This window comes from Bubalus kerabau, chromosome 7 (genome assembly GCF_029407905.1).
Source record: "Bubalus kerabau isolate K-KA32 ecotype Philippines breed swamp buffalo chromosome 7, PCC_UOA_SB_1v2, whole genome shotgun sequence".
Classification (NCBI taxonomy): Eukaryota; Metazoa; Chordata; class Mammalia; order Artiodactyla; family Bovidae; genus Bubalus; species Bubalus kerabau.
In genome coordinates this window covers 75177718-75202290 of record NC_073630.1, presented here as the reverse complement: position 1 = coordinate 75202290, position 24573 = coordinate 75177718, and the positions used below count along the sequence as shown (strand labels likewise).

At 37.8% G+C, this 24573-nt stretch overlaps 1 protein-coding gene across 9 annotated transcripts in view; it reads left to right on the top strand.

The window, feature by feature from the left end:
• Positions 1-24573, top strand: part of PDCL2 (phosducin like 2) — a 150180-nt gene that overhangs the window by 114147 nt on the left and 11460 nt on the right. For 8 of the 9 annotated variants that reach the window (XM_055588616.1, XM_055588614.1, XM_055588615.1 and 5 more), the window contains 3 exons: positions 13270-13390; positions 13971-14061; positions 19171-19314. In XM_055588616.1, coding sequence (XP_055444591.1) covers positions 13270-13390; positions 13971-14061; positions 19171-19314 — 356 coding nt within the window. Of the gene's footprint in view, positions 1-496; positions 622-13269; positions 13391-13970; positions 14062-19170; positions 19315-24573 lie in introns of those variants that run through there. The other variant, XM_055588621.1, reaches the window with a different exon arrangement.

The following is a 24573-nucleotide window of genomic DNA, read 5'->3' as shown; positions in this document are numbered from 1 at the left end:
CAAACTATCTAGGTTTCCTACCTAAGGACTGAGCTTCCTGCCTAAAAGCAATGGATTTTTAAGATGGAAGAGAATCATTTGAGAATCTGATGAAAGCTCTCGTCCTGAAATACACCCCCCCAAATGCACACATACAACAAAATTATGTGTGTATTGAGGGCTGGGGCTCAAGCCCTCAAGCGCTGAAGTCCATCCAAATATAAACTATGGGTCCCGGGTTAAGAACTCTGAAGGGTTTTTCTCCCCAAGATTTTCTTACTTCCCAGTGAAGACAGACAGGATTCAGGGATTGAAGGATGCCGGAGGCTCTGATACAACGCATTAATTTGGTGGTGGCGGAGAGAAGGGTGGGAGAAATGCCAGCACCAGTATTTCGAACAGAAGAGGCACCTCGGGGCAAATGCCCAAGACCAGGTGCGTCAGGATCCAAAGCTAGGCCACGCCTCAGCGTTGCCTGGCAACAGAGCTGCGCCCGGCGCAGTGCGTCCTAGGCGTTTGTTCTCCCCGCTGCCTTCCTGCGGGGCGGTGGGAACCGCCAGGACCGCGGTGGGTTCCCTTAACGCTTTAAAGGGACGTCGGAGACCGAAGTCCCGGCCCGAAGTGAGGCGGAACACCATGCAGGTGGGAATATCGGACTCCGGTGACTTTGCGGCACCCTAAAGGCTTCCCCAGCGGTGTTCCTACAGGAGTTAGGTTCTAACATTTGTTCTCAGTAAGAGCTAAATTTTGCGTCCGTCTCTGTCAGGATTGAAGAGAAATGTAAATGAGTTCTAGGAGAACGCCGTTTTTTCAAAATTTGAGAAAGACTTAAGGTTTGTTGCTGAAGGAAACCTTTCACACCTAAATTCTGGAAATCTTACTGCCGCACTATTTATGAGAAACAGACCATCAGTTTTAAGCCAAGTGTAATTCAATTTAAGTATTCTGCCCCACTACATTTTAAAAAGGTCAGAGAGGAAACCCGAATAGTCGCATCTGTCTTAAGAAAGCCCAGGTGTCCCTGGAGTTTCTCCTACATGATCACGAAAACTCTGTTGCTGCTGCTGCTGCTGCTGCTAAGTCGCTTCAGTCGTGTCCTACTCTGTGCGACCCCATAGACGGCAGCCCACCAGGCTCCCCCATCCCTGGGATTCTCCAAGCAAGAACACTGGAGTGGGTTGCCATTTCCTTCTCCAATGCATGAAAGTAAAAAGTGAAAGTGAAGTCGCTCAGTCGTGTCCGACTCTTAGCGACCCCATGGACTGCAGCCTACCAGGCTCCTCTGTTCATGGGATTTTCCAGGCAAGAGTACTGGAGTGGGGTGCCATTGCCTTCTCCTTCAGATATAACTGTGTCATGATAAATACCATAATACTATTATAATGTGGATTGTGGTGCCTTTTTCTATTTTGTTTATTATGATTGCATAGATGATTTCTTAAAGGCAAGGGAAGATCGGAATATAGAGCATTTACTATTAAATCCCTTTGCAACTAATTCCCAGATCAGTTAAGGAGAACAGTCAGAGATATAAATAAAACCATAAGTATGGAGGCTTCCCAAGGTAGCTCAGTGGTAAAGAAACCACCTGCCAATGTAGGAAATGCAAGTTTGATCCTTGGGTTGGGAACATAACCTGGAGAAGAAACCTGCTCCAGTATTCTTGTGTGGACAACCCCATAAACAGAGGAGCCTGGCAGGCTAGTCCATGGGGTAGCAAAAGAGTTGGATACAACTTAGCAACTAAATAACAACATTGTGATATCATGAATATCAAGAAAGTGTTTTAATAAGAAAAGAATGACAGCCTTTCCCAAATTCTGCTTAAGAGATCAAATATAATGAATATCCACTGAAAATGACAGCATGGAGCTCATAGCTGACCTTAGAATGGTTTTGAAAGGAGTATGGATGGTAGAAGCCAAATTTGGACTAGCATGTAGAGTGAATGGGAGATGGAAGTGATTATAGAATATATAGACAACTATCTTAAGAAGTTTGAGTAGGGAGGAAAAAAAAGAGGGTGATAGGGTGTGTGAAGTGCAGGGAGGGTTTTGTTTTGTTTTTTGTTTGTTTTTTTTTAAAGATGACTGCTGGATTTTCTGATAATAATGAGCTTGGTTATTTGGACCAACTCCTCTGCTGAATATAAGTAAAACTACCTCTGATCCTTAAAAGCATCAGAGGTAACATGATAGAAAACGATGAGACCAAAATCAAAGGGAAAGTAGAAAAACAGGTGAATAGATTTCTAGAGCTTTAAAGCAGCTTTTAACCCCAAGGGCATCTTAATCTGCAGTTTGGTTCTGGGTATAATTACAGGGTGAGAAGGAACCCAAGAGTTTGGCCTGTGAAAGCATGGGCAACTAATAGGAGTATGAACCAGAGATAAAATGTCTAGGGGAATTCAAGGAACGTTGTCTTGATGCTTAGTGGAGCAGGGGATAAAAAGAAAAGCAATAAAACCTATCCCCAAGAAGTTGTGGCTCAAGACAGCTCTCACATAGATTGCAGCCTAAAGCATATTGTCTGGGTGATCCAAAAAACTTCAAACTGTGAATTTATTGTAAATTAGTAATATACTGTATTTCGTGTACATGCCTGGAAGACACAGCAAATCCTCTGTAGATAAAGACATCTTTATCTTCGAATTCCTGCCTGTAAGTTCTCAGGACATCAAGCAGCAGTCAGCCAAAAGTAACCATGCACACAAGGGAGGTACTATGAACATAAACCAACAAAAGTAGAGTTGCAAAGACTTCAGGTATCTGAATGATCAGAAACAGGTTATGAAACAACTATGCTTATTATGTTTAAAAAACAGAAGACAAAATTGAAATTTTCTTCAGAGAGCAGGAAACTATAAAAAGTGACATTCAAATTTGATGAAGACATTTTTATACACTACAGTGAACACTGTAATATCAAAGGAAATTAAGAAAATAATTCCATGTATAATTACATCAAAAATAAAAAGAATAAACTGGAAACTACAAAACATTGCTGATAGGATTGGTGTCCTTATAAGACGTGGAAGAGACACTAGAGCACGTTCTCTCTCTCTAACACACAGCAGGAAGGTTGTGTGAGTACACGACAAGAAGGCAGCATCCTTCAAGCCAGACGGGTTCTCAGAAGTACCAACCCTGCCGGCACCTTGATTTTAGACTTCCAACCTCCAGAACTGTGAGAAAATACATGTCTAATTAAATCACCTGATCTGTGATATGTTATGGCTTCCCACGCAGACCAACACAGGCTGCTTTTGTGAAAAATCATGATTTCCCCCAGAGTAAGTGATGAGAGAGACTAAGGAAAAAGCAGCAGCAGTGCCTTTATGACTTAGTCTCAGAATTCAAATAGTATTGCTTCCATCATATTTTCAGTTTATTAGAAATAAGACCACAGGTTCAGCCTATACTCAATGGAAGTGGCATTAAGTTTCACTTCTCAAAAAAAGGAGTCTGAAAGAATCTGTGAACATACTTTAAAACCACAATAGATTAAAAAGATTAGATGCACATGAGGGCATTTTATAGTCATATGGCATGGGATGGCAGAAAACAACCATGTTAATAGGGGTTTTGGAGAGCAAAGTTCTGGGTTGGTAGAGTGGTGGGAGAATTATGTGGAAGTCTCAGAAAGAAAAGTAGCACAGAGGGATAATCTTTAAATTCTATGTGTAAGATTCACACAAATCCTTAATTGTCAGCTAAACTCCATATATAGGTAAGAGACCACAAGTTGCCTGGCAGAAAGCAGCCATTAGAAGATGAAAGAACTGAGCTGATCTAAGGTTTTGGGTGCTGCCCACTTCAGTTGAAAGAGGTTGATGTTTCAGTCCAGCCAAGTTAACTGCCTGCAAGTATGAAAATCAACATACTTCAGAGGAACATAAAAAATCATGAATTTCTATGATGTATCATCCTCAATATCTAGTATACAATAAAAATTAGACCAGAAAAAAAGAAAAAAATGAAAAGCCGTATTCAATATTAAAGCAACCAATGGAAGCAGATCCTTAGACTATCCAGAGGTTAATATTAGCAAACAAAGAATTTAAAGCAGCTATTATAAATATATTCAAGGATGTAAAGGAAATTTAATTAACAGGTGGAGAATCTTAACAGAGAAATAGAAACAATAATAAAACAATCAAATGGAAATTCTTGAACTGAAAAGATCAACGACTTGAAATAAAAAATAACTGAATGGGCTTAATGGCAAACTGGAGGTGGCAGAAGACTCAGGGAACTTGGATTTATCAATATAAAGTGTCCAGTTTTAAGAACAGAAAGAAAAATAATAAAAGTGAATAGAGATTCAGTGAACTGAAGGGATATTGTTAAATGGATTAACGGTGTTGGAGAAGACTCTTGAGAGTCCCTTGGACTGCAAGGAGATCCAACCAGTCCATTCTGAAGGAGATCAGCCCTGGGATTTCTTTGGAAGGAATGATGCTAAAGCTGAAACTCCAGTACTTTGGCCACCTCATGCTAAGAGTTGACTCATTGGAAAAGACTCTGATGCTGGGAGGGATTGGGGGCAAGGAGGAGAAGGGGACGACAGAGGATGAGATGGCTGGATGGCATCACTGACTTGATGGACTTGCGTCTGACTGAACTCCTGCAGTTGGTGATGGACAGGGAGGCCTGGCGTGCTGCAGTTCATGGGGTCGCAAAGAGTCAGACATGACTGAGCGACTGAACTGAACTGAACTGAACTAGAATACATAGTTAACATGTATATACATGTAGCATACTGTAAGGAATCTAAGGAATCGTAAGGCAGAGGAAGATGGGGTGGAGGGGTAGGGAAAAAATTAAGGAAATAATGGATAAAACTGTCCAAAATTTGAGGGAAGGCATAAACTAAAAATCTAAGAATTCAGGGAACTCCAAACAAGATAAATAAAAATAAAACTGCACCAAGCACACATAGATACCCTTCTGAAATCGAAAGATAAAATCTTGAAAACATCCAGAGAAAAGACATATTAAGATGTGTATATTACGTATGTATAGGAGAGCAGTAATATCATTATTAGCTGACTTCTCATCAGAAACATCAGAGGCCAGAAGGCCTTTCAAATGCTTTAAATGCTGAAGGGAAAGCTTTCAAGCTAAATTCTACATCCAGCTAAACTATCTGTCAAAACACAGGGAAAAAATAAACATTTTCAGAAATATGAAAACTGAGAGTATTCATTTCCAGCAGACCTACACTGTAATGAATACTACAGGAAGTTTCTTTAGACTGAAAGGAAATTACATCAGGTGAAAACCTGTATCTAAAAGGGAGTGAAAAGTACCCTAGATGTATAAATAAAGTATTTATTTAGATAAATACTAAAAACTGAATATAATTTTATATTTAGATAAATACTAAAAACTGAATATAATTTTTCTTAATTTTCTTAAGAGACATAATTGTTTAAGGCAGAAATTGTAACATTATATTAAAGTGATTCAAATATGTTGTAGATGTTAATATATATAACAGTAATAAAGCCAAGGATAGGATAGTGGAAAATGGAACTATACTAAGCAAGATTCCCATATTTTATATAAAATAGTCCAATATTAACTGTAATAAGCTAAAGACAGGATTACAATGTCTAGAACAATTATATTAAAACAATAATGAAAAGATGTATACCTAAAAAGCTACTTGCAAAAAATTAAATTCTAAAAAATATTTAACCTAAAGAAGGCAGGAAAGGAACAGAGGAACAAAAAGCAAACAATACTAATTGAAAACAGGAAAACAGTGGCCCTACATCTAAACATTAACATTTATTATATTAAATGAATGAAACATTTCAATTAAAAAGTAGAGATTATCAAAATAGTTGAAAAAGCAATATATAATGACATACTGCTAAGAGAGACACTCTTTAAATACAAAGAAACAGATGGATTGAAATAAAAAAATTTAAAAAGATATGTTTAAACAGTACTTAGTCTTAAGCTATATAAATTATGTTAGTAACAAACAAAGTAGACATCAAGATGATGATTATTGTTGTTCAGTTGCTCACTCCTATCTGACTCTTTGCGACCCCATGGACTGCAGCAAGTTACATTTCCCTGTCCATCATTATCCCCCAGAGCTTGCTTAGAACTCATGTCCATTGAGTGGATGATGCCATCCAAGCATCTCATTCTCTGCTGTCCCCTTCTTCTCCTGCCCTCAATCTTTGCATCAGGGTATTTTTCCAAGTCAGCTCTTTGTATCAGGTGGCCAAAATATTGGAGCTTCAGCTTCAGTATCAGCCCTTCGAATGAATATTCAGAGTTGATTTCCTTTAGGATTGACTGATTTGATCTTGCAGTTCAAGGGACTCTCAAAAGTCTTCTCCAGTGCCACAGTTTGAAAGCATCAATTTTCGGCACTCAGCGTTCTTTATGGTCCAGCTCTCGTGTCCATACAATTCAGTTCAGTTCAGTCGCTTAGTCATGTCCAACTCTTTGTGACCCCATGGACTGCATGCAGCATGCCAGGCCTTCCTGTTCATCACCAACTCCCAGAGTTTATTCAAACTCATGCCCATTGAGTTGGTGATGTCATCCAACCATCTCATCCTCTGTTGTCCCCTTTTCCTCCCACCTTCAATCTTTCCCAGCATCAGGGTCTTTTCAAAAGATTCAGCTCTTTGCATCAGGTGGCCAAAGTATTGGAGTTTCAGCTTCAGCATCAGTCCTTCCAATGAATATTCAGGACTGATTTCCTTTAGAGTGGACTGGTTGGATCTCTTTGCAGTCCAAAGGACTCTTAAGAGTCTTCTCCAACACCACGGTTCAAAAGCATCAGTTCTTTGGCGCTCAGCTTTCTTTATTGTCCAACTCTCACATCCATACATGACTACTGGAAAAACCATAGCCTTGACTAGACAGACCTTTGTTGGCAAAGTAATGTCTCTGCTTTTGAATATGCTGTCTAGGTTGGTCATAACTTTCCTTCTAAGGAGTAAGTGTCTTTTAATTTCATGGCTGCAGTCACCATCTGCCGTGATTTTGGAGCCCCCCAAAATAAAATCAGCCACTGTTTCCAGTGTTTCCCCATCTGTTTGCCATGAAGTGATGGGACTGGATGCCACGATCTTAGTTTTCTGAATGTTGAGCTTTAAGCCAACTTTTTCACTCTCCTCTTTCACTTTTATCAAGAGGCTCTTTAGTTCTTCTTCATTTTCTGCCATAAAGGTGGTGTCACCTGCATATCTGAGGTTATTGATATTTCTCCTGGCAATCTTGATTCCAGCTCTTGCTTCATCCAGCCCAACATTTTGCATGATGTACTCTGCATGGAAGTTAAATAAGCAGGGTGACAATATACAGCCTTGACGTAATCCTTTCCCATTTCAGAACCATTCCGTTGTTCCATGTCCCATTGTGTTCCTTGTTGACAGGAGGTAGGTAAGGTGGTCTGGTAGTCCCATCTCTTGAAGAATTTTCCATTTTGTTGTGATCCACTCAGTCAAAAGCTGTAGCCTAATCAATAAAGCAGAAGTAGATGTTTTTCTGTAATTCTCTTGTTTTTTCTGTGATCCAGTAGATGTTGGCAATTTGATCTCTGGTTCCTTTGCCTTTTCTAAATCCAGCCTGGACATCTGGAAATTCTTGGTTTAAATACTGTTGAAGCCTAGCTTGAAGGATTTTGAGCATTACCTGCTAACACGTGAAATGAGTTCAATTGTATATAGTTTGAACATTCTCTGGCATTGCCCTTCTTTGGGATTGGAATGAAAACTGACCTTTTTCAGTCCTGGGGCCATTACTGAGTTTTCCAATTTAGCTGGCATATTGAGTGCAGCACTTTAACAGCATCATCTTTTAGGATTGCTACTAGAAATAAAAAGGAAAATTGTATAATGATAAGAAAAATTCACTAGGAAAATCTCTTAAATACAACTGTTTATTTTCATAATAATCAAACATCAAACATACAAAGCAAAAACTGACAGAGGGAGAGAAAGACAATCTACATTCATAATCAGAGATTTTTAACATCCTTGCTAAGTCACTTCAGTTGTGTCCAAGTCTGTGCGACCCCATAGACGGCAGCCCACCAGGCTCTGCCATCCCTGGGATTCTCCAGGCAAGAACACTGGAGTGGGTTGCCATTTCCTTCTCCAATGCAAGAAAGTGAAAGTGAAGTCGCTCAGTCGTGTCTGACACTTCGCGACCCCATGGACTGCAGCCTACCAGGCTCCTCTGTCCATGGGATTTTCCAGGCAAGAGTACTGGAGTGGGTTGCCATTGCCTTCTCTGTTAACATCCCTCCCCCTAATAATTGACAGAACAACTAAAGAAAAGATCTCTAACAAAATAGAATTTCTGAACAAATCTGTTGACAACCTATTGATTTGTAGAGAAATAAACCCTGATCTGTGGGAGACTATACATTCCTTTCACACTAGGTACAACATTCACTAAGATATATTAATACCATATGCTGAGTCATGAAACAAATAAATGCATTTCAGAAAATTGAAATCTTAACAAAGAATGTTTCCTGACCAAGCAGAATTAAATTATAAATTATTAATTAAATACTTAGAAAAGTCCAAAGTATTTGAAAATTAAGTAGCATCCTTCCAAATTAAAATGTGAGGGAAAAAAATCATAAGGTTGGAAATATTTTAACTGAATACCAATAAAAATACAGCATATAAAATTTTGTAGGATGTAGATAAAGAATTTGTCGTGGATGTGTCTGGTAGTGAAGGTAAAGTCTGATGCTGTAAAGAACAGTATTGCATAAGAATCTGGAATGTTAGTTCCATGAATCAAGGTAAAGTGAATGTGATCAGGCAGGAGGTAGCAAGATGAACTAAAATGGATGGGAATGGATGAATTTAATTCAGATGACTGCTGTATCTACTACTGTGGGCGAGAATCCTAAGAAGAAATGGAGTAGCTCTTATAATCAACAAAAGAGTCTGAAATGCAGTACTTGGGTGCAACCTCAAAAATGACAGAATGATCTCAGTTCATTTCCAAGGCAAACCATACAGTATTACAGTAATCCAAGTCTATGTCCCAACCACTGATACTGAAGAAGCTGAAGTTGACCAGTTGCAGGAAGACTTATAAGACCTTGTAGAACTAACACCAAAAAAGATGTCCTTTTCCTCATAGGGGATTGGAATGCAAAACTAGGAAGTCAAGAGACACCCAGATTAACAGGCAAGTTTGGACTTGGAGTCCAAAATGAATCAGGGCAAACAAAAGAACACACTGGTCATAGCAAACACCATTTTCCAACAACCCAAGAAATGACTCAGTATTGGCCATCTGGATATCACCAGATGGTCAATGCTGAAATCAGACTAATTATGTTCTTTGCAGCCAAAGATGGAGAAGCTCTGTACAGTCAGCAAAAATAAGACCTTGAGCTGACTGTGGTTCAGGTCATGAGCTCTTTATCACAAAATTCAGTCTTAAATTGAAGAAAGTAGGGAAAACCACTAGGCCATTTCAATTCAGTTCAGTTCATTCGCTCAGTCGTGTCTAACTCTTTGTGACCGCATGGACTGCAGCACGCCAGGCTTCCCTGTCCATCACCAACTCCCAGAATTTACTCAAACTCATGTCCATTGAGTCAGTGATGTCATCCAACCATCTCATCCTCTGTCTCCCACTTTTCCTCCTGCCTTCAATCTTTCCCAGCATCAGGGTCTTTTCAAGTGAGTCAGCTCTTTGCATCATGTGGTCAAAGTATTGGAGTTTCAGCTTCAACATCCATTCTTCCAATGAATATTCAGGACTGATTTCGTTTAGGATGGACTGGATGTATCTGCCTTGCTGTCCAAGGGACTCTGAACAGTATTCTCCAACACCACAGTTCAAAAGCATCAATTCTTTGGTGCTCAGCTTTCTTTATAGTCTAACTCTCACATCCGTACATGACTACTGGGAAAACCATACCCTTGACTAGATGGACCTTTGTTGGCAAAGTAATGTCTCTGCTTTTGAATATACTGTCTAGGTTGGTCATAACTTTTCCTCCAAGGAGTAAGCGTCTTTTAATTCCATGGCTGCAGTCACCATCTGCAGTGATTTTGGAGCCCAAATAAAATTCCTTATTATCATACAATGGAGGTGTAATCTAATCTACAAATAGATGCAAAGGATTTGACCTGGTAGACAGAGTGTCTGGAAAACTATGGATGAAGGTTTGTAATATTGTACAGAAGACAGTGACCAAAACCATCCCAAAGAAAAAGAAATGCAAGAAGGCAAAGTTGTTGCCTGAGGAGGCCTAACCAATAGCTGAGGAATGAAGAGAAGTGAAAGGCAAGGGAGAAAGGGAAAGATATAACCAACTAAATGCACAGTTCCAGAGAATAATAAGGAGAGATAAGAAGCCCTTCTTAAATAAATAATGCAAAGAAATAGAGTAAAACAATAGAAAGGGAAAGGCTAGATATCTCTTCAAAAAAATTGGAGATATCAAGGTAACATTTCATGCAAGGATGGGCATGATAAAGGACAGAAAAGGTGAGGACCTAACAGAAACAGAAGAGACTAAAAAGAGGTGGCAGGAATATACAGAAGAACTATACAAGAAAGGTCTCAGTGACATAGATAACCACAATGGTTTGATCACTCACCTAGAGCTGGACATCTTGGAGGGTCCATTAGGAAGTATTACTACAAACAAAGCTAGTGGAGATGATGGAATTTCACCTGAGCTATTTAAACTCCTAAAGGATGATGCTGTCAAAGTGCTGGACTCAATATGTCAGCAAATTTGGAAAATTCAGCAATGGCTATGGGATTAGAAAAGACCAGTTTTCATTCCAATCCCAAAGAAGGGCAGTGCTAAAGAGTGTTCCAACTACTTTAAAATTGCACTAGTTTACATACTAGTAAGCTTATGCTCAAAATCCTTTGAACTAGGTTTTAGTAGTACATGAACCAGGAGCTTCCAGTCGTACAAGCTGGATTTAGAAAAGACAGAGGAACCAGTGATCAAATTGCCAGCATTAACTGGATCTTGAAGAAAGCAAAGGAATTTCAGAAAAGCATCTGCTTCTGTTTCATTGACTACGCTGAAGCCTTTGTATATATGGATCACAACAAACTGTGGAAAATCTTTTAAAGGATTGTAGTAGCAAACCATACCTATCTCCTAAGAAACCTATATTTGGGTCAAGAAGTAGCAGTTAGAACTAAACATGGAACAACCAACTGGTTCCAAGTTGGGAAGGGAGTATGTCAAGGCTGTATATGGTCACCCTGCTTATTTAACTTATATGCAAAGTACATTATGAGACATGCTGGTCTGGATGAATCATAAGCTGGAATCAAGATTGCTGGGAGAAGTGTCAACAGCCTCAGATATGCAGATGATACCACTCTAATGGCAGAAAGTAAAGTGGAACTAAAGAGCCTCTTGATGAAGGTGAAAGAAGAGAGTGAATAAGTTCACTTAAAACTCAACATTCAAAAATTAATATCATGACATCTGGTCCCATCACTTCATGGCAAATAGATGGGGAAAAAAATGAAAACAGTGACAGACTTTATTTTCTTGGGCTCCAAAATCACTGCAGATGGTGACTGAAACCCTGATGTGAGTTGGTTTTGCCTATTATAGTCTTCAAATTATTTTCCGTGATGCTGGGAGCCGGCATATTGCATATTGAGTGAGGATCTGTAATAGCTCAGCTGGAATTCTATCACTGCCTGGAGCCAGCGCGAGGAACTCCGCCCATGACAAAGGTCATGAGGAAGGAGGCTCGGCATACGCAAAGGCGGGATCGAGCCTCAGGAGTCCCCCTGGAAATTCTCGAGCATCTACCCCCAAAACCAGAGTCTGCCTACTTTCTGCTTTGTGCTTTCACCTACACCTCTGACTTTACGGGGGGCTGTCCCCCACTACCTCTCTCTGAAAAGAGAGTTAGCTTACAGCTCCAGTTAATAATTCCTGGATGTGACAGTGTTTCAACCTACAAACTCCTTTGGAAATCCTCTAGCCTGCCTGAATGGGTTTTTCCGGCCACATGTGATTGTTCAGAGCCTCCCAACTGTGAGAGGCAGGAGATGTTCTAAACTGCCTAAACACAGATTCCTTTGAGTAGTTAAAAGATTGATTAGAAATTGTATTGGTGAAGGGTTTTTCACTTGTTGGGCCAATGTTTGCTGCTAAGTCTCCATACTCCTTACCTACTGTGTCTTTGGCAGTGTATTGATTGATATAATGGGTGTATAGAAATGTAAAATGCAGCTTTGTCCAATGCTTTTTGGAAGGCTGGCGCCTGACTTTGGAATAATCACCTTTAGAGAAAGATAAGTTTCTTAAAATGTTAACAGGCCTCCTGGCCAGAAGATGATGTCTATCACCTGAACGTTTGCATATGATAAGTTTACAGGAAAAAAGCCTGGCTTGCTGCATGACTCTACCCCTTCCCCCATTATCCTCTATGCATAACTTAAGGTATAAAAACTACTTTGGAAAATAAAGTGCGGGCCTTGTTCACTGAAACTTGGTCTCCCCATGTCACTCTCTCTCCCAAATTCCAGCTGAGTGTCCATCTGGAGCGCGGATGTCCTCTGCGACCATTTATTTGCCTGGGCTTCTAAGACCCACTCGAGAAGGTGTCTAAGGTGGGGCACCTTCCGCTATTCGAGAGGGCGCCTGCGGCCTCCGTGGTCAGAGCTAACCTGGTGTCACGGGTTATACTGATTTTCCGCGTAAACCAAGCCACTCAGCTTCTTTTTTCCACTGAATTTTCCTACTGAGCTATCCTTATTTCAGCCGCTTTTCTCCACTGAATTTCCTCACTGAGCTATCCTTATTTTATTACTCTTTATATCTTTGATAAATAAATAATTAAATAGGTCGCCGACGCCGTCCCCGCTTCGAATACCCTGGCTCAGCCGGGGCTGGTCCCCGGCACCGTGACTCACAAGTTTCTTCATTAATAGTGTGTGTGTGTGTGTGTGTATATATATATATATATATATATATATATACACATACATGCTTTAACCTCTGAGCCACCAGGGAAGCCCATATATATATATTAGATTTATTTTTTATTAAACATCTCAGTATAACATTGAGGGTACAGGATGTATTCTTTTTTATCAATGTATGTAGTTGCAGTAGTACTGGGAAATGGGGAAAAAGTAGTCCATTTTGTTCTCCTCTTTAAAACTAATTGTCTAGTTTATCTGTAGAGTTCATGAATAATTACATGGTTGGAAATGCTGCATATAAGTTTTACAAATATTGAAATGTACAACTATGCTAATAGGTTTTAAAATTTTTTTTATATAGGATCCAAATGAAGATACAGAATGGAATGAAATTTTAAGAGATTTTGGCATTCTTCCTCCAAAAGAAGAGCCAAAAGATGAAATTGAAGAAATGGTTTTACGTTTACAGAAAGAAGCAATGGGTATAGTTGTGCATTTGGTGGTCTGGGTAAAGGGAATAATACAGTTATGATAGTGATCATGTATTTTGTGAAGTTAGAGGGAGATAGGATGTTAGAAATAATTTAATAGAAATCCCACTCATACTTTTGAAATTAGGATGCTGACTCCTAAAATTCCTAATTCATGTATTGAAAGTTACATCCTAATATTAGAGCTGAAATGCCCTAGTATTTAACCTGAGATTTTTTTCTATTACATTTCTTTGCTTTGTGTTTACCTTCTATTTTCATCATTCTGTATACATGTATTACTTGCCAGTATTTCCAGGTACTTGGGGAACTCTACATTTATGTGATCTAGTTGATTTTCACATCTATTTTTAAATACAACTTGATAGTTTTGTGAACTCTGAGGGAGTAATAATATTCCAAACAAACTTCAGTCAACCACAATATAGCTTTATATGATGAAGAAACTTTAATATCAACATTAAAGATATTCTTGATCTCCATTTATCTATTGTTTTTCTAGACATGTAATTATAAAGTAAAATTGTTTTTTAAATAACTTATTTATCTACAACTTCTTATTGTGTTTCAGTTAAACCATATGAAAAAATGACTCTTGCAGAATTGAAGGACGCGGAAGATGAATTTGATGATGAAGATATGAAAGCTATTGAAATATATAGGTACAGTGATTCATTTGGATAATTTATGAGCTTTTGAATGAAGTATTGATAAAACTAAGGAAAAATTCCTATTTTTTTGTGTAGAGACTATATTTTAAAAAGAACAAAACTAATTTTTAAGTAACATTTAAAAACTAATTCACTTTCTATAAGATGGATTTTTTCCCCTGATCTTTTTTACCTTTGTTTAAATAAAAAACTGTTCAATAATACTCAACAGAACTTCCTCAAGTTACATATGAGTAAAGTGGAAAATGTCACTAGAAGTCTAATAAAAAGAGGACCATGATTTTCCTTATAGTATGATGTCTGTTAAGGGTTTCTATCATTTAATGAATCATTAATTGCTAGTCATAAATTCTTTCAGAAGTTAGAACAAGCGCATAGATTTCCTAACTTATCCTGATACCAAAACCAGACAGAGAAATTGCAAAAACAGAATGCCACAGAAAAACATCTCTTATGAATGTAGGTATGAAAAATTTTATCAAAATATTAGCAAATTAAGTCCAATAATTTAAAAGAAGAATAATGCATTCTGATCAAATGGGATTGATCCCAGGAATCCAAGGTTGTTTTAATATACACAAAAAAATCAGTGCATTGGGTTGGAAGCAGCAATACTGTGGTAGCAATGACCACACCTAGAATTGAGTTCTTGATTCATAGTACTATTCTTCAATAAAAGCAATCAGTGTTTCTTAGAGAACTGCTTTAGTCAGCAGTGTGAGTTGAGAAAGAATAGCATGAGTCTGGGGCATTATCAGAAAGTTAAGGAAGCGCTGAAAATTTTAAGGCACAAGAGCCAAACTAAAAGATTTTATAATGCCCAGAGTTGAAACAAATTGAAAAACTAAATTATTATAATATTGAATTATAAAATAAGTAATAAAATGATTATCCTTAAGTGTATAGTAATACAGATAAGTAAGTGCATACATGAACAAATTCAACAAAGTAACACTTCGTCACTGAAGAATTCCAGTGAATAAGTGTAGACGAAATGAGGAAAATGCAAAAGTTACCATCAGAACATCATAGTAATCTACTGATAGTTGCTAAAATGAGTGGGTGAAAGTTTAAATAGAAACAGGATTTCTGCATAATCTCAAAGTATTGCCCCAAATATTTAATAGTTATAAAGGAGGAAATAGTTAAGTTCACAGTGTAGAATATTGGCAGACCCCATCTTAGCAACATGACCAGGATTAACATCACCAATAATACACAATAATATGATGTGCTAAGGAGGACACATCAGCCCTACCACAGACACACAATCAGTGGTATTCTCAATAATGCATTGCATCAATCTAATCATAAGAATATATCAGAGAAACCCAAATTTGAGAGACTTTTCAAAAACAACTGGTCAGTTTGACGCCAGGAAAGATGGCAGAGTTAAAAGCTCCAGAAGTCCATCTCTCTACCCAGGCAATGATTGTACTGGCAGAAACTGAAGTGAAGACTTTGGAACTCTGGAGTCTATTTTGGATACTTGAAATTTCCAGCATAAAGCTTGGCTGGTAAATTACAATTAGTATTGGTTGATTTCAGTCCTCAGTGTAGTAACAGCTATCCATCCCTCATTTCCACAGCCCCATGGGAGACAGCTGTTTCAACAGCAACCTGTGCTTCTGGCACAGCTTGCTGGAGCCAAGGTAGGCATTAAGGACTTTGTCCTCAAATATCAGGGTTCTGTGTTCTGATTGCAGATTGCTGCTTCTGAAAGCAGAGGTACAGACACAGAGATTGGCAGCCATTGTGTCAACCCTCCAGGCTCAAGTGGCTTCCATGGTATTTTAAGGAGCCACATCTGTTTTTTTGGTTTTGAGGGTTTTTTTTTTTTAAACATCAAAAAGCAACCATATATATGGGGGAATTTAGAAAGCCTTGGAAAAGTGGAAGTCTTAGGAAAGACCTGAGAAGTATGCTTTCACCTCAGGCTAAATCCTGTCATGGACACACCCGATGTGAAAACAAGCAAAAAACATGAGTTAGAAGAAGAATCTGATTTCTAGGGCTATCAACTAAATGAACCATTCAGTTTTCAAAAAACAATCACAAGGCATAAAAAGAAACAGAAAAGTATGGTCCTTTCAAAAGAACAAAATAAATCAATGCAGAATGTATCTGAAGATGCCAAAGTGTCAGACTTAACTAGACAAAGATTTTTAAGACACCTTAGTTAAAGATGTTCAAAGAGCTCAAGAAAGACATGGGTGAAAACAGGAAAACATCATATGAACAAAATGAGAATAGCAATAAAGAGAAATTATAAAAAGAAACCGAAAAGACATTTTGAAACTAATAAGTACAATATTGAAATATACACTAAAGTGCTTCAAAAGCATATTTGAACAAGCATAAGACAGAGAAAATTTGACAATGGGACAATTGGAAGTTTGAGTTTGAGGAACAGGAAGAAAAAAGAATATAGAAAAGCAAATGAGCCTAATTGGCTTTGTTTGTGGTACACTGTTAGGTAAACTAGCATGTATAGTATGGGAATCCAAGCAGTACATTTGTCATACATGGAGCAGAAAGCATATCTGTAGAAATACTAGCTGGAAACGTCTCAAGTTTGAGAAAAGGCATAAATCTACAGATTTATGGTGCTCAGAGGACTCCAATTAGGATAAACTCAAAGGCCCACACAAAGACACATCTCTTAGAAAGACTATCAATCAGCCAGTTTCTCATCAGAAATCTTAGAGGATGCAAGAAAAAAAAACCCTCATCAACCAAGAACTCTATATTTGGCTAAACTAAGCTACAGGGATGAAGGAGAAATTAAGAACATTTCTAGATGAAATATAAATGAGCTTGTTACTAGTAGAAGTGCCCTAAAAATTAGCTAAAGGAGTCCTTTGGGATGAAATTACAGGGCACTAGACAGTAACTTTGGAGAAGGCAATGGCACCCCACTCCAGTACTGTTGCCTGGAAAACCCCATGGACGGAGGAGCCTGGTAGGCTGCAGTCCATGGGGTCGCTAAGAGTCGGACACAACTGAGTGACTTCACTTTCACTTTCCACTTTCATGCATTGGAGAAGGAAATGGCAACCCACTCCAGTGTTCTTGCCTGGAGAACCCCATGGACGGAGAAGCCTGGTAGGCTGCAGTCCATGGGGTCACACAGAGTCGGACACGACTGAAGCGACTTAGCAGCAGCAGCAGCAGACAGTAACTTAAAACATAGGAAGAATAAACAAACGTAGGTAAAGGTAATTGTATAGGTAAATATAAAAGCCAATATTACTATATTTTTGGCTTTTAACTCCCTTTTTTCTATACGGTTTATAAAACAATAATTATAAATCAATGTTAATGGACATACAGTATATAACAACATTTCAGTTCAGTCACTCAATTTTGTCCGACTCTTTGCAACCCCATAGACTGCAGCACACCAGGCCTTGCTGTCCATCACCAACTCCTGGAGCTTGCTCAAAGTCATGTTCATCAAGTTGGTGATGCCATACAACCAACTCATCCTCTGTCGTTCCCTTCTCCTCCTGCCTTCAGTCTTTCCCAGCATCAGGGTCTTTTCCAGTAAGTCAGTTCTTCGCATAAGGTGGCCAAAGTAATGGCGTTTCAGTTTCAGCATTAGTCCCTCCAATGAATATTCAGGACTGATTTCCTTTGGGATTGATTAGTTTGATCTTCTTGCAGTCCAAGGGACTCTGAACAATCTTCTCCAACACCACAGTTCAAAAGCATCAATTCTTCAGTGCTCAGCCTTCTTTATGGTCCAGCTCTCACATCTGTACATGACTACTGGAAAAACCAAAGCCTTGACTAGACAGACCTTTGTCAGCAGAGTAATGTCTCTGCTTTTTAATATGCTGTCTAGGTTGGTCATAGCTTTTCTTCCAAGGAGCAAGTGTGTTTTTATTTCATGTCTGCAGGCACCATCTGTAGTGATTTTGTAGCCCCAAAAAATAGTCTGTCACTGTTTGCATTGTTCCATCTATTTGCCATGAAGTGATGGGACCGGCTGTTATGATCTTAGTTTTTTGAATGTTTGAGTTTTAAGCTAGCTTTTTCACTCTTCTCTTTCACCTTCATCAAGAGGCTCTTCAGTTCCTCTTCTCTTTCTGCCTTAAGGGTGATGTCATCTGCATATCTGAGGTTATTGATATTTCTCCTGGCAGTCTTGATTCTGGCTTGTGCTTCATCTAGCCCAGGATTTCGCATGATGCACTCTGCCTATAAGTTAAATAAGCAGGGTGACAATATACAGCCTTGATATACTCCTTTCCCAGAAAAGGCAATGGCACCCCACTCCAGTACTCTTGCCTGGAAAATCCCATGGACGGAGGAGCCTGGCGGGCTGCAGTCCATGGGGTCGCTAAGAGTCAGACACGACTGAGTGACTTCCCTTTCACTTTTCACTTTCATGCATTGGAGAAGGGAATGGCAACCCACTCCAGTGTTCTTGCCTGGAGAATCCCAGGGACGGGGGAGCCTGGTGGGCTCCCGTCTATGGGGTCACACAGAGTCGGACACGACTGAAGTGACTTAGCAGCAGCAGCAGCAGAGTTCATACTCATAATCACTGTTCTTTATCATCTGTCTACCTGCAATATGTCTATAACAAGTAATTATACATGTTCACTAAAGACTTTGAACTGAAAGTTTAGCGTGAAAGCTAAGAGCTTATAATTGGCAATAATAATAGTGTTAACTTCATTAAGCTTTTGCAAGGTTAAATTAATAAACATGCTGAAAACAGTGCCTGGAAACATAGTAAACTCTCAGTAAATGTTAGTTATTATTGTTCTGCATGCTCTCCCTTTATCTAATCTGTATATGAGAATTTATTAGTCCAATGTCTAAATAAGCTCTCAATAACTATAATTGACTTAGTCTTAGAGAAAAATAAATTTAAATCAATAGCTAATTTCTTATATTTTATAATACCCATGATAAAGCAAATAACCATGTAAAAAGAGTAACTGCCATTGTAAAACCATTAATAATTATTATTCTTTAAAGAGATTCATATGTACTAGCATTCCATTCACATCCCTAGATTATTGCTGTATATGGGATAGTCTTAAGAATATAACAATATTTTTATGTAATTTCATTTTTTTTAACTAGAGAAAAGCGGTTACAGGAATGGAAAGCTCTCAAGAAAAAACAAAAATTTGGGGAATTAAGAGAAATTTCTGGAAATCAGTATGTGAATGAAGTCACAAATGCAGAAAAAGATGTGTGGGTTATAATTCATCTATACAGATCAAGGTAATTACTGTAGCTTTTTGTAAAAATCTAATATTCTAATGTTTTAAGATACATATTTTTCATTTTAATGTTGGATAAAGCATATAACAAAGACTAATCAAGAAAACAAAGTAAATCAGCTATACTTCAATTAAAAAAGAAAAATATATGTGTAGAGTCATTGGCTTCAGGGACTAAATTATTTTAATATATTTTCAGGTGTAACTTAAAGAACTTCTCATACTTATTAGAAAAACAAGTACTTTGTCAGTTAATTTGAAAAGCTTATAGAAAATTTCAAACATAGAAAAAAGTAGGAAGAATGATAAAATGAGCACCCTACATACCAGCTAGGTAGATTTCAGCAATGAACATGTTGCCGTATTTGTATTGTTTTGTTTGTATATTTATATGTGTGTATTTGTAGAACCATTTCAAAATGAATTACATGATGCTTTACTCTTAAGTATCTCAGCGTGCATCTTCAAAATCCTAAGGGCTTTTTTCTATATAACCATAATATCATTTTCTCACCAAACAAAATTAACCATAATTCCTAATAGGGACCGAACCTGTGTCTCCAGCATTGCAGGCAGATTCTTTACCATCTGAGCTATCAGGGAAGCCCCATCTAATACCCAGCCAGTCCTTAACTCAAATTTCTCCAACTAACTTCAGAAGCTCTTTCATAAATACATATATTTTTGAATAATCATAATAATATTTCTATAATATATATATTTTGATCCCTAATCAGAGATCATGCAGTGCATTTGGATGTATCCAGTCTCTTATGCTTATTTTTTTTGACTTGCCACATGCCAAAAGCATCAATTATTTAGTGCTCAAGCCTTCTTTATGGTCCAACTCTCACATCCATACATGACTACTGGAAAAACCATAGCTTTGATTGTACATACCTTTGTCAGTAAAGTGATGTCTCTGCTTTTTAATACACTGCCTGGGTTTGTCATAGCTTTTCTTCCAAGGAGCAAGTGTCTTTTAGTTTCATGGCTGCGGTCACAATCCACAGTGATTTTGGAGTTGAATAAAATAAAATCTATCATTGTTTCCACTATTTCCCCATCTAGTCACCATGAAGTGATGGGACCAGATGCCGTGATGTTAGTTTTTGAATGTTGAGTTTTAAGCCAGCTTTTTCACTCTCCTCTTTCACCTTTATCAAGAGGTTCTTTTTTTGTTGTTGTTCCTCTTCTCTTTCTACCATTAAAGTGGTATCATCTGCATATCTGAGGTTGTTGGTATTTCTTCCAGCAATCTTGATTCCAGCTTGTGCTTCATCCAGCCTGACATTTTGCATAATGTACTCTGCATATCAGTTAAATAAGCAGGGTGACAATATACAACCTTAACGTACTCCATTCCCAATTTGGAACCAATCCGTTGTTCCATGTCTACTTCTGTCACTTCTTGACCTGCATACAGGTTTCTCAGGAGACGGGTAAGGTGGTCTGGTATTCCCATCTCTTTAAGAATTTTCCACAGTTTGTTGTGATCCACACAGTCAGAGGCTTTAGTGTAGTCAATAAACCAGAAGTAGATATTTTTTGGGGACTTCCTTGCTCTTTCTATGATCCAGCTGCTGCTGCTGCTGCTAAGTTGCTTCAGTCGTGTCCGACTCTGTGCGACCCCATAGACGGTAGCCCACCAGGCTCCCCTGTCCCTGGGATTCTCCAGGCAAGAACACTGGAGTGGGTTGCTATTTCCTTCTCCAGTGCATGAAAAGTGAAAGTGAAGTCACTCAGTCGTGTCCTACTCTTCGCGACCCCACGGACTGCAGTCTACCAGGCTTCTCCATCCATGGGATTTTCCAGGCAAGAGTACTGGAGAGGGTTGCCATTGCCTTCTCCATCTATGATCGAGCAGATGTTGGAAATTTGATCTTCGGTTCCTTTGCTTTTTCTAAATCCAGCTTGTACATCTGGAAGTTCTCGATTCATGTACTGCTGAAGCCTAGCTTGGAGAAATTTGAGCATTACTTTGCTAACATGTGAAATGAGTGCAATTATACAGTAATTTGAACATTCTTTGGCATTGTCTTTCTTTGGTGTTGGAATGAAAACTGACTTTTTCTAGTCCAGTGGCCACTGCTGAGTTTTCTAGATTTGCTGGCATACTGAGTGTAGCACCTTAACAGCATCATCTTTTAGGATTTGAAATAGTTCAGCTGGAATTCCATCACCTCCACTAGCTTTGTTTGTATACCCCATTGCCTATTTTGTACCTCAAATTTCATAGCTAGGCCCGTAAATTGTTTTCTGATATCAAAGGTCTTGCTTATTTTTTAAAGGTTCTTCTGGGGTTAAATTCTGGCCCTCAAACCCCAACACCAAGTTTGAACTTTCAAACAATCATTTTCTCCCTGCACCACAATCTATAGTGCCATAGTCTCCTAATTCCATACTTTTCACTGCTACCACCAATTCCCACCTGCCTCCTGCATTAAGACCACTGCCCCTATTTGGCAAAACTAATACAGTTGTGTAAAGTTTAAAAATAAAATAAAATTAAAAAATAAATAAATAAACAAAAAGGGCATATCCCATGATAAGCAGGAAATTTTAGGTTGGTTTTAGCTTACAGGCATTTGGACAGGCAGGCTTTCAACACCTCCCTCTGAAACCCTGATTATTTGAGGGTGATCATCTCAAAGCATGAGTTATATAGGGCATGGTTAGCACCCTATAGGTGTTTCACTTAAACTCTTAATTCTCAAAGTACTTGTTTGAACAAGGATACAATTTTTCAAGGCTTCCCATTTAATACCAGTGTGATTTAACACCTATAGTCTAAAAAGTATTTTTAAAAGATGAAATCAAAGTTTTAGTTTTATATTCTCTATATCCACAGAATTAATGAAGAATTTCCTTGTAGTCTAAAAAACGACCAAAGGTATTTGTACCCTCCAAATAGTGAATATATGTTCTTTTCACAGTCTTCTATATATATTTGTGTACTATATTTGTGTTATTAATAATGATTATTTAAAAATTCTATACTCTTATTTTTTATTTATTTGATCTGTCATTTTCTAGGTTAAAATAGTCCAAGATGGTAGGTATAGACTTTGGGTTTTATAAGATGAAAAGAGTTTTGGAGATGGATGTGGTGAGGGTTAAACAACATTATAAATGTATTTAATACCAATAAGCTGTATGTTTTAAAGTGTTTAAGATGGTAAATTTTATGTTATGTTATTTTATTTTACATTAAATTTTTTGTGTGTATTTTACCACAAAAAAAAAAAAAAAGACCACTGCCCCATAAGTGGGGTCATACTGCTGACTCGGCTCTTATTCTTACAGTAATCATCAAATTCTTCTTCTTAGATATTTGTGGATTGGCTTCACCAATTTGAGGGAAAATAAAGCTTATAAAGTATTAATGTCATGGTTTTATGTGGAAAACTGATTTGAGTTAGGTAGTACATATTTCTAATATTACTTTAAGTATGCCATCCAGTAAAATAAAGTAGTATCTAGATTTGTAACAAGTTGTACTTATCTGTCTATATATATATTCTGAAATACAAATTAAACTGTATACACTTTGTTTTTCTTAGCTTTTTGTTACTTAAATTGATATATAACATCACTTAGTGTTAAGATGATTTCTTTTTCTAAATTAATTTTTACTAGAATTATAGGGCAGGAGGAGAATGATAGGACAGAGGATGAGATGGTTTGATAGCATCACCAACTCAATGGACATGAGTCTGGGCAAACTCCAGGAGATAGTGAAGGACAGGGAAGCCAGATATGCTGCTGTCCATTGGGTTACAAGGAGTCGGATGTGATATAGAAACTGAACAACATACTTGCTTTACGATGTAGTATTAGCTTCTATTCACGGCAAAATGAATCATCATGCATATACCTATGAGACCTGCATGCACTAAGAAGATATGGAAGACAATGCATTATTGTATAGTTTAGATGAGAAAAGCTGTAGATGAGAAGCTCCCAAGCCAATATCAAAGATTACTAAATTAATGTATGTTTATATATGTCAGATGAAAAGAAAATATTTAAATTAAAAAAGATATTTTTGTGTGATTCTCTGCTTTGGCTTTTTTACTTTTGGTCCCCCTTTATCCACTTCTCCCACCCTCTGGCAGCCTTCTAGATTCCACATGTAAGAGAGATCATATGGCATTTGTCTTTCTCTAAGTTATTTCACTTATCATAATACCCTATAGGTATATCCATGTTGTCCCAAATGAGAAAATTTCATTCTTTTTAATGGCTGAATAATATTCAGTTGTATATATACTGCAATTTCTTTGTCCATTCATCCACTGATAGACACTCAGATTGTTTATGTATTTTGACTATTGTAAATAATGCTACAATGAATATGGGGGTACATATATGTTCTCAGGTTAGTGTTTTTTCACCAGCTAAATAGCCAGAGATGGAATTGCTAGACCATATGGTAGTTCTATTTGTAATTTTTTGAGGAACTTCTATACTGTTTTCCATAGTGGCTGAACCAGTTTACATTCCCAGCAAATAGTGCACAAGAATTCTCTTTTCTCCACATTCTTGCTGCATTGTTATTTCCTGTCTTTTTAATAATAGCCATTCTAACAGGTGTGAAGTGATATCTCACTGTGGTTTTCATTTGCATTTCCCTGGTAATTAATGATGTTGAGTATATTTTTATGTACCTGTTGGCCATCTGTATATCATCTTTGGAAAAATGTCTATTCAGATCTTATGCCCATTTTTAAATCAGATTCTTTGGGTTTTTGCTATTGAGTTGTATGAGTTCTTTTATGTGTTTTAGATATTAACTCCTTATTAGGTATGTGATTTACAAATATTTTCTCCCATTCAGTAGGTTGCCTTTCATTTTGTTGATGGTTTCTTTTGCTGTGCAGAAGATTTTTAGTATAATGAAGTTTCACTTATTTATTTTTGCTTTTGCTTTTGGTGTCAGAATCGAAAAATTATCACCAAGATCTATGTCATTGCCTATGGTCTCTTTTAGGAGTTCTATGGTTTCAGGTCTTATATTTATATCTTCAATATTTTTTGAGTTATTTTTGTGTATGATGTAAGATAGTGGTCAAATCTCATTTTTATGTGTGTTGCTGTCCAGTTTGCCCAACACTGTTCATTTCCATTGTGTGTTCTTTGCCTCCTTTGTCATAAATTCAGTGACCATATAAGTATGGGTTTATTTTTGGTCTGTCTATGCTTTCCATTGATCTTTGTGTGTTTTTTTTTTCCTTTGTGTTTGTGTTCCTACCGGTTA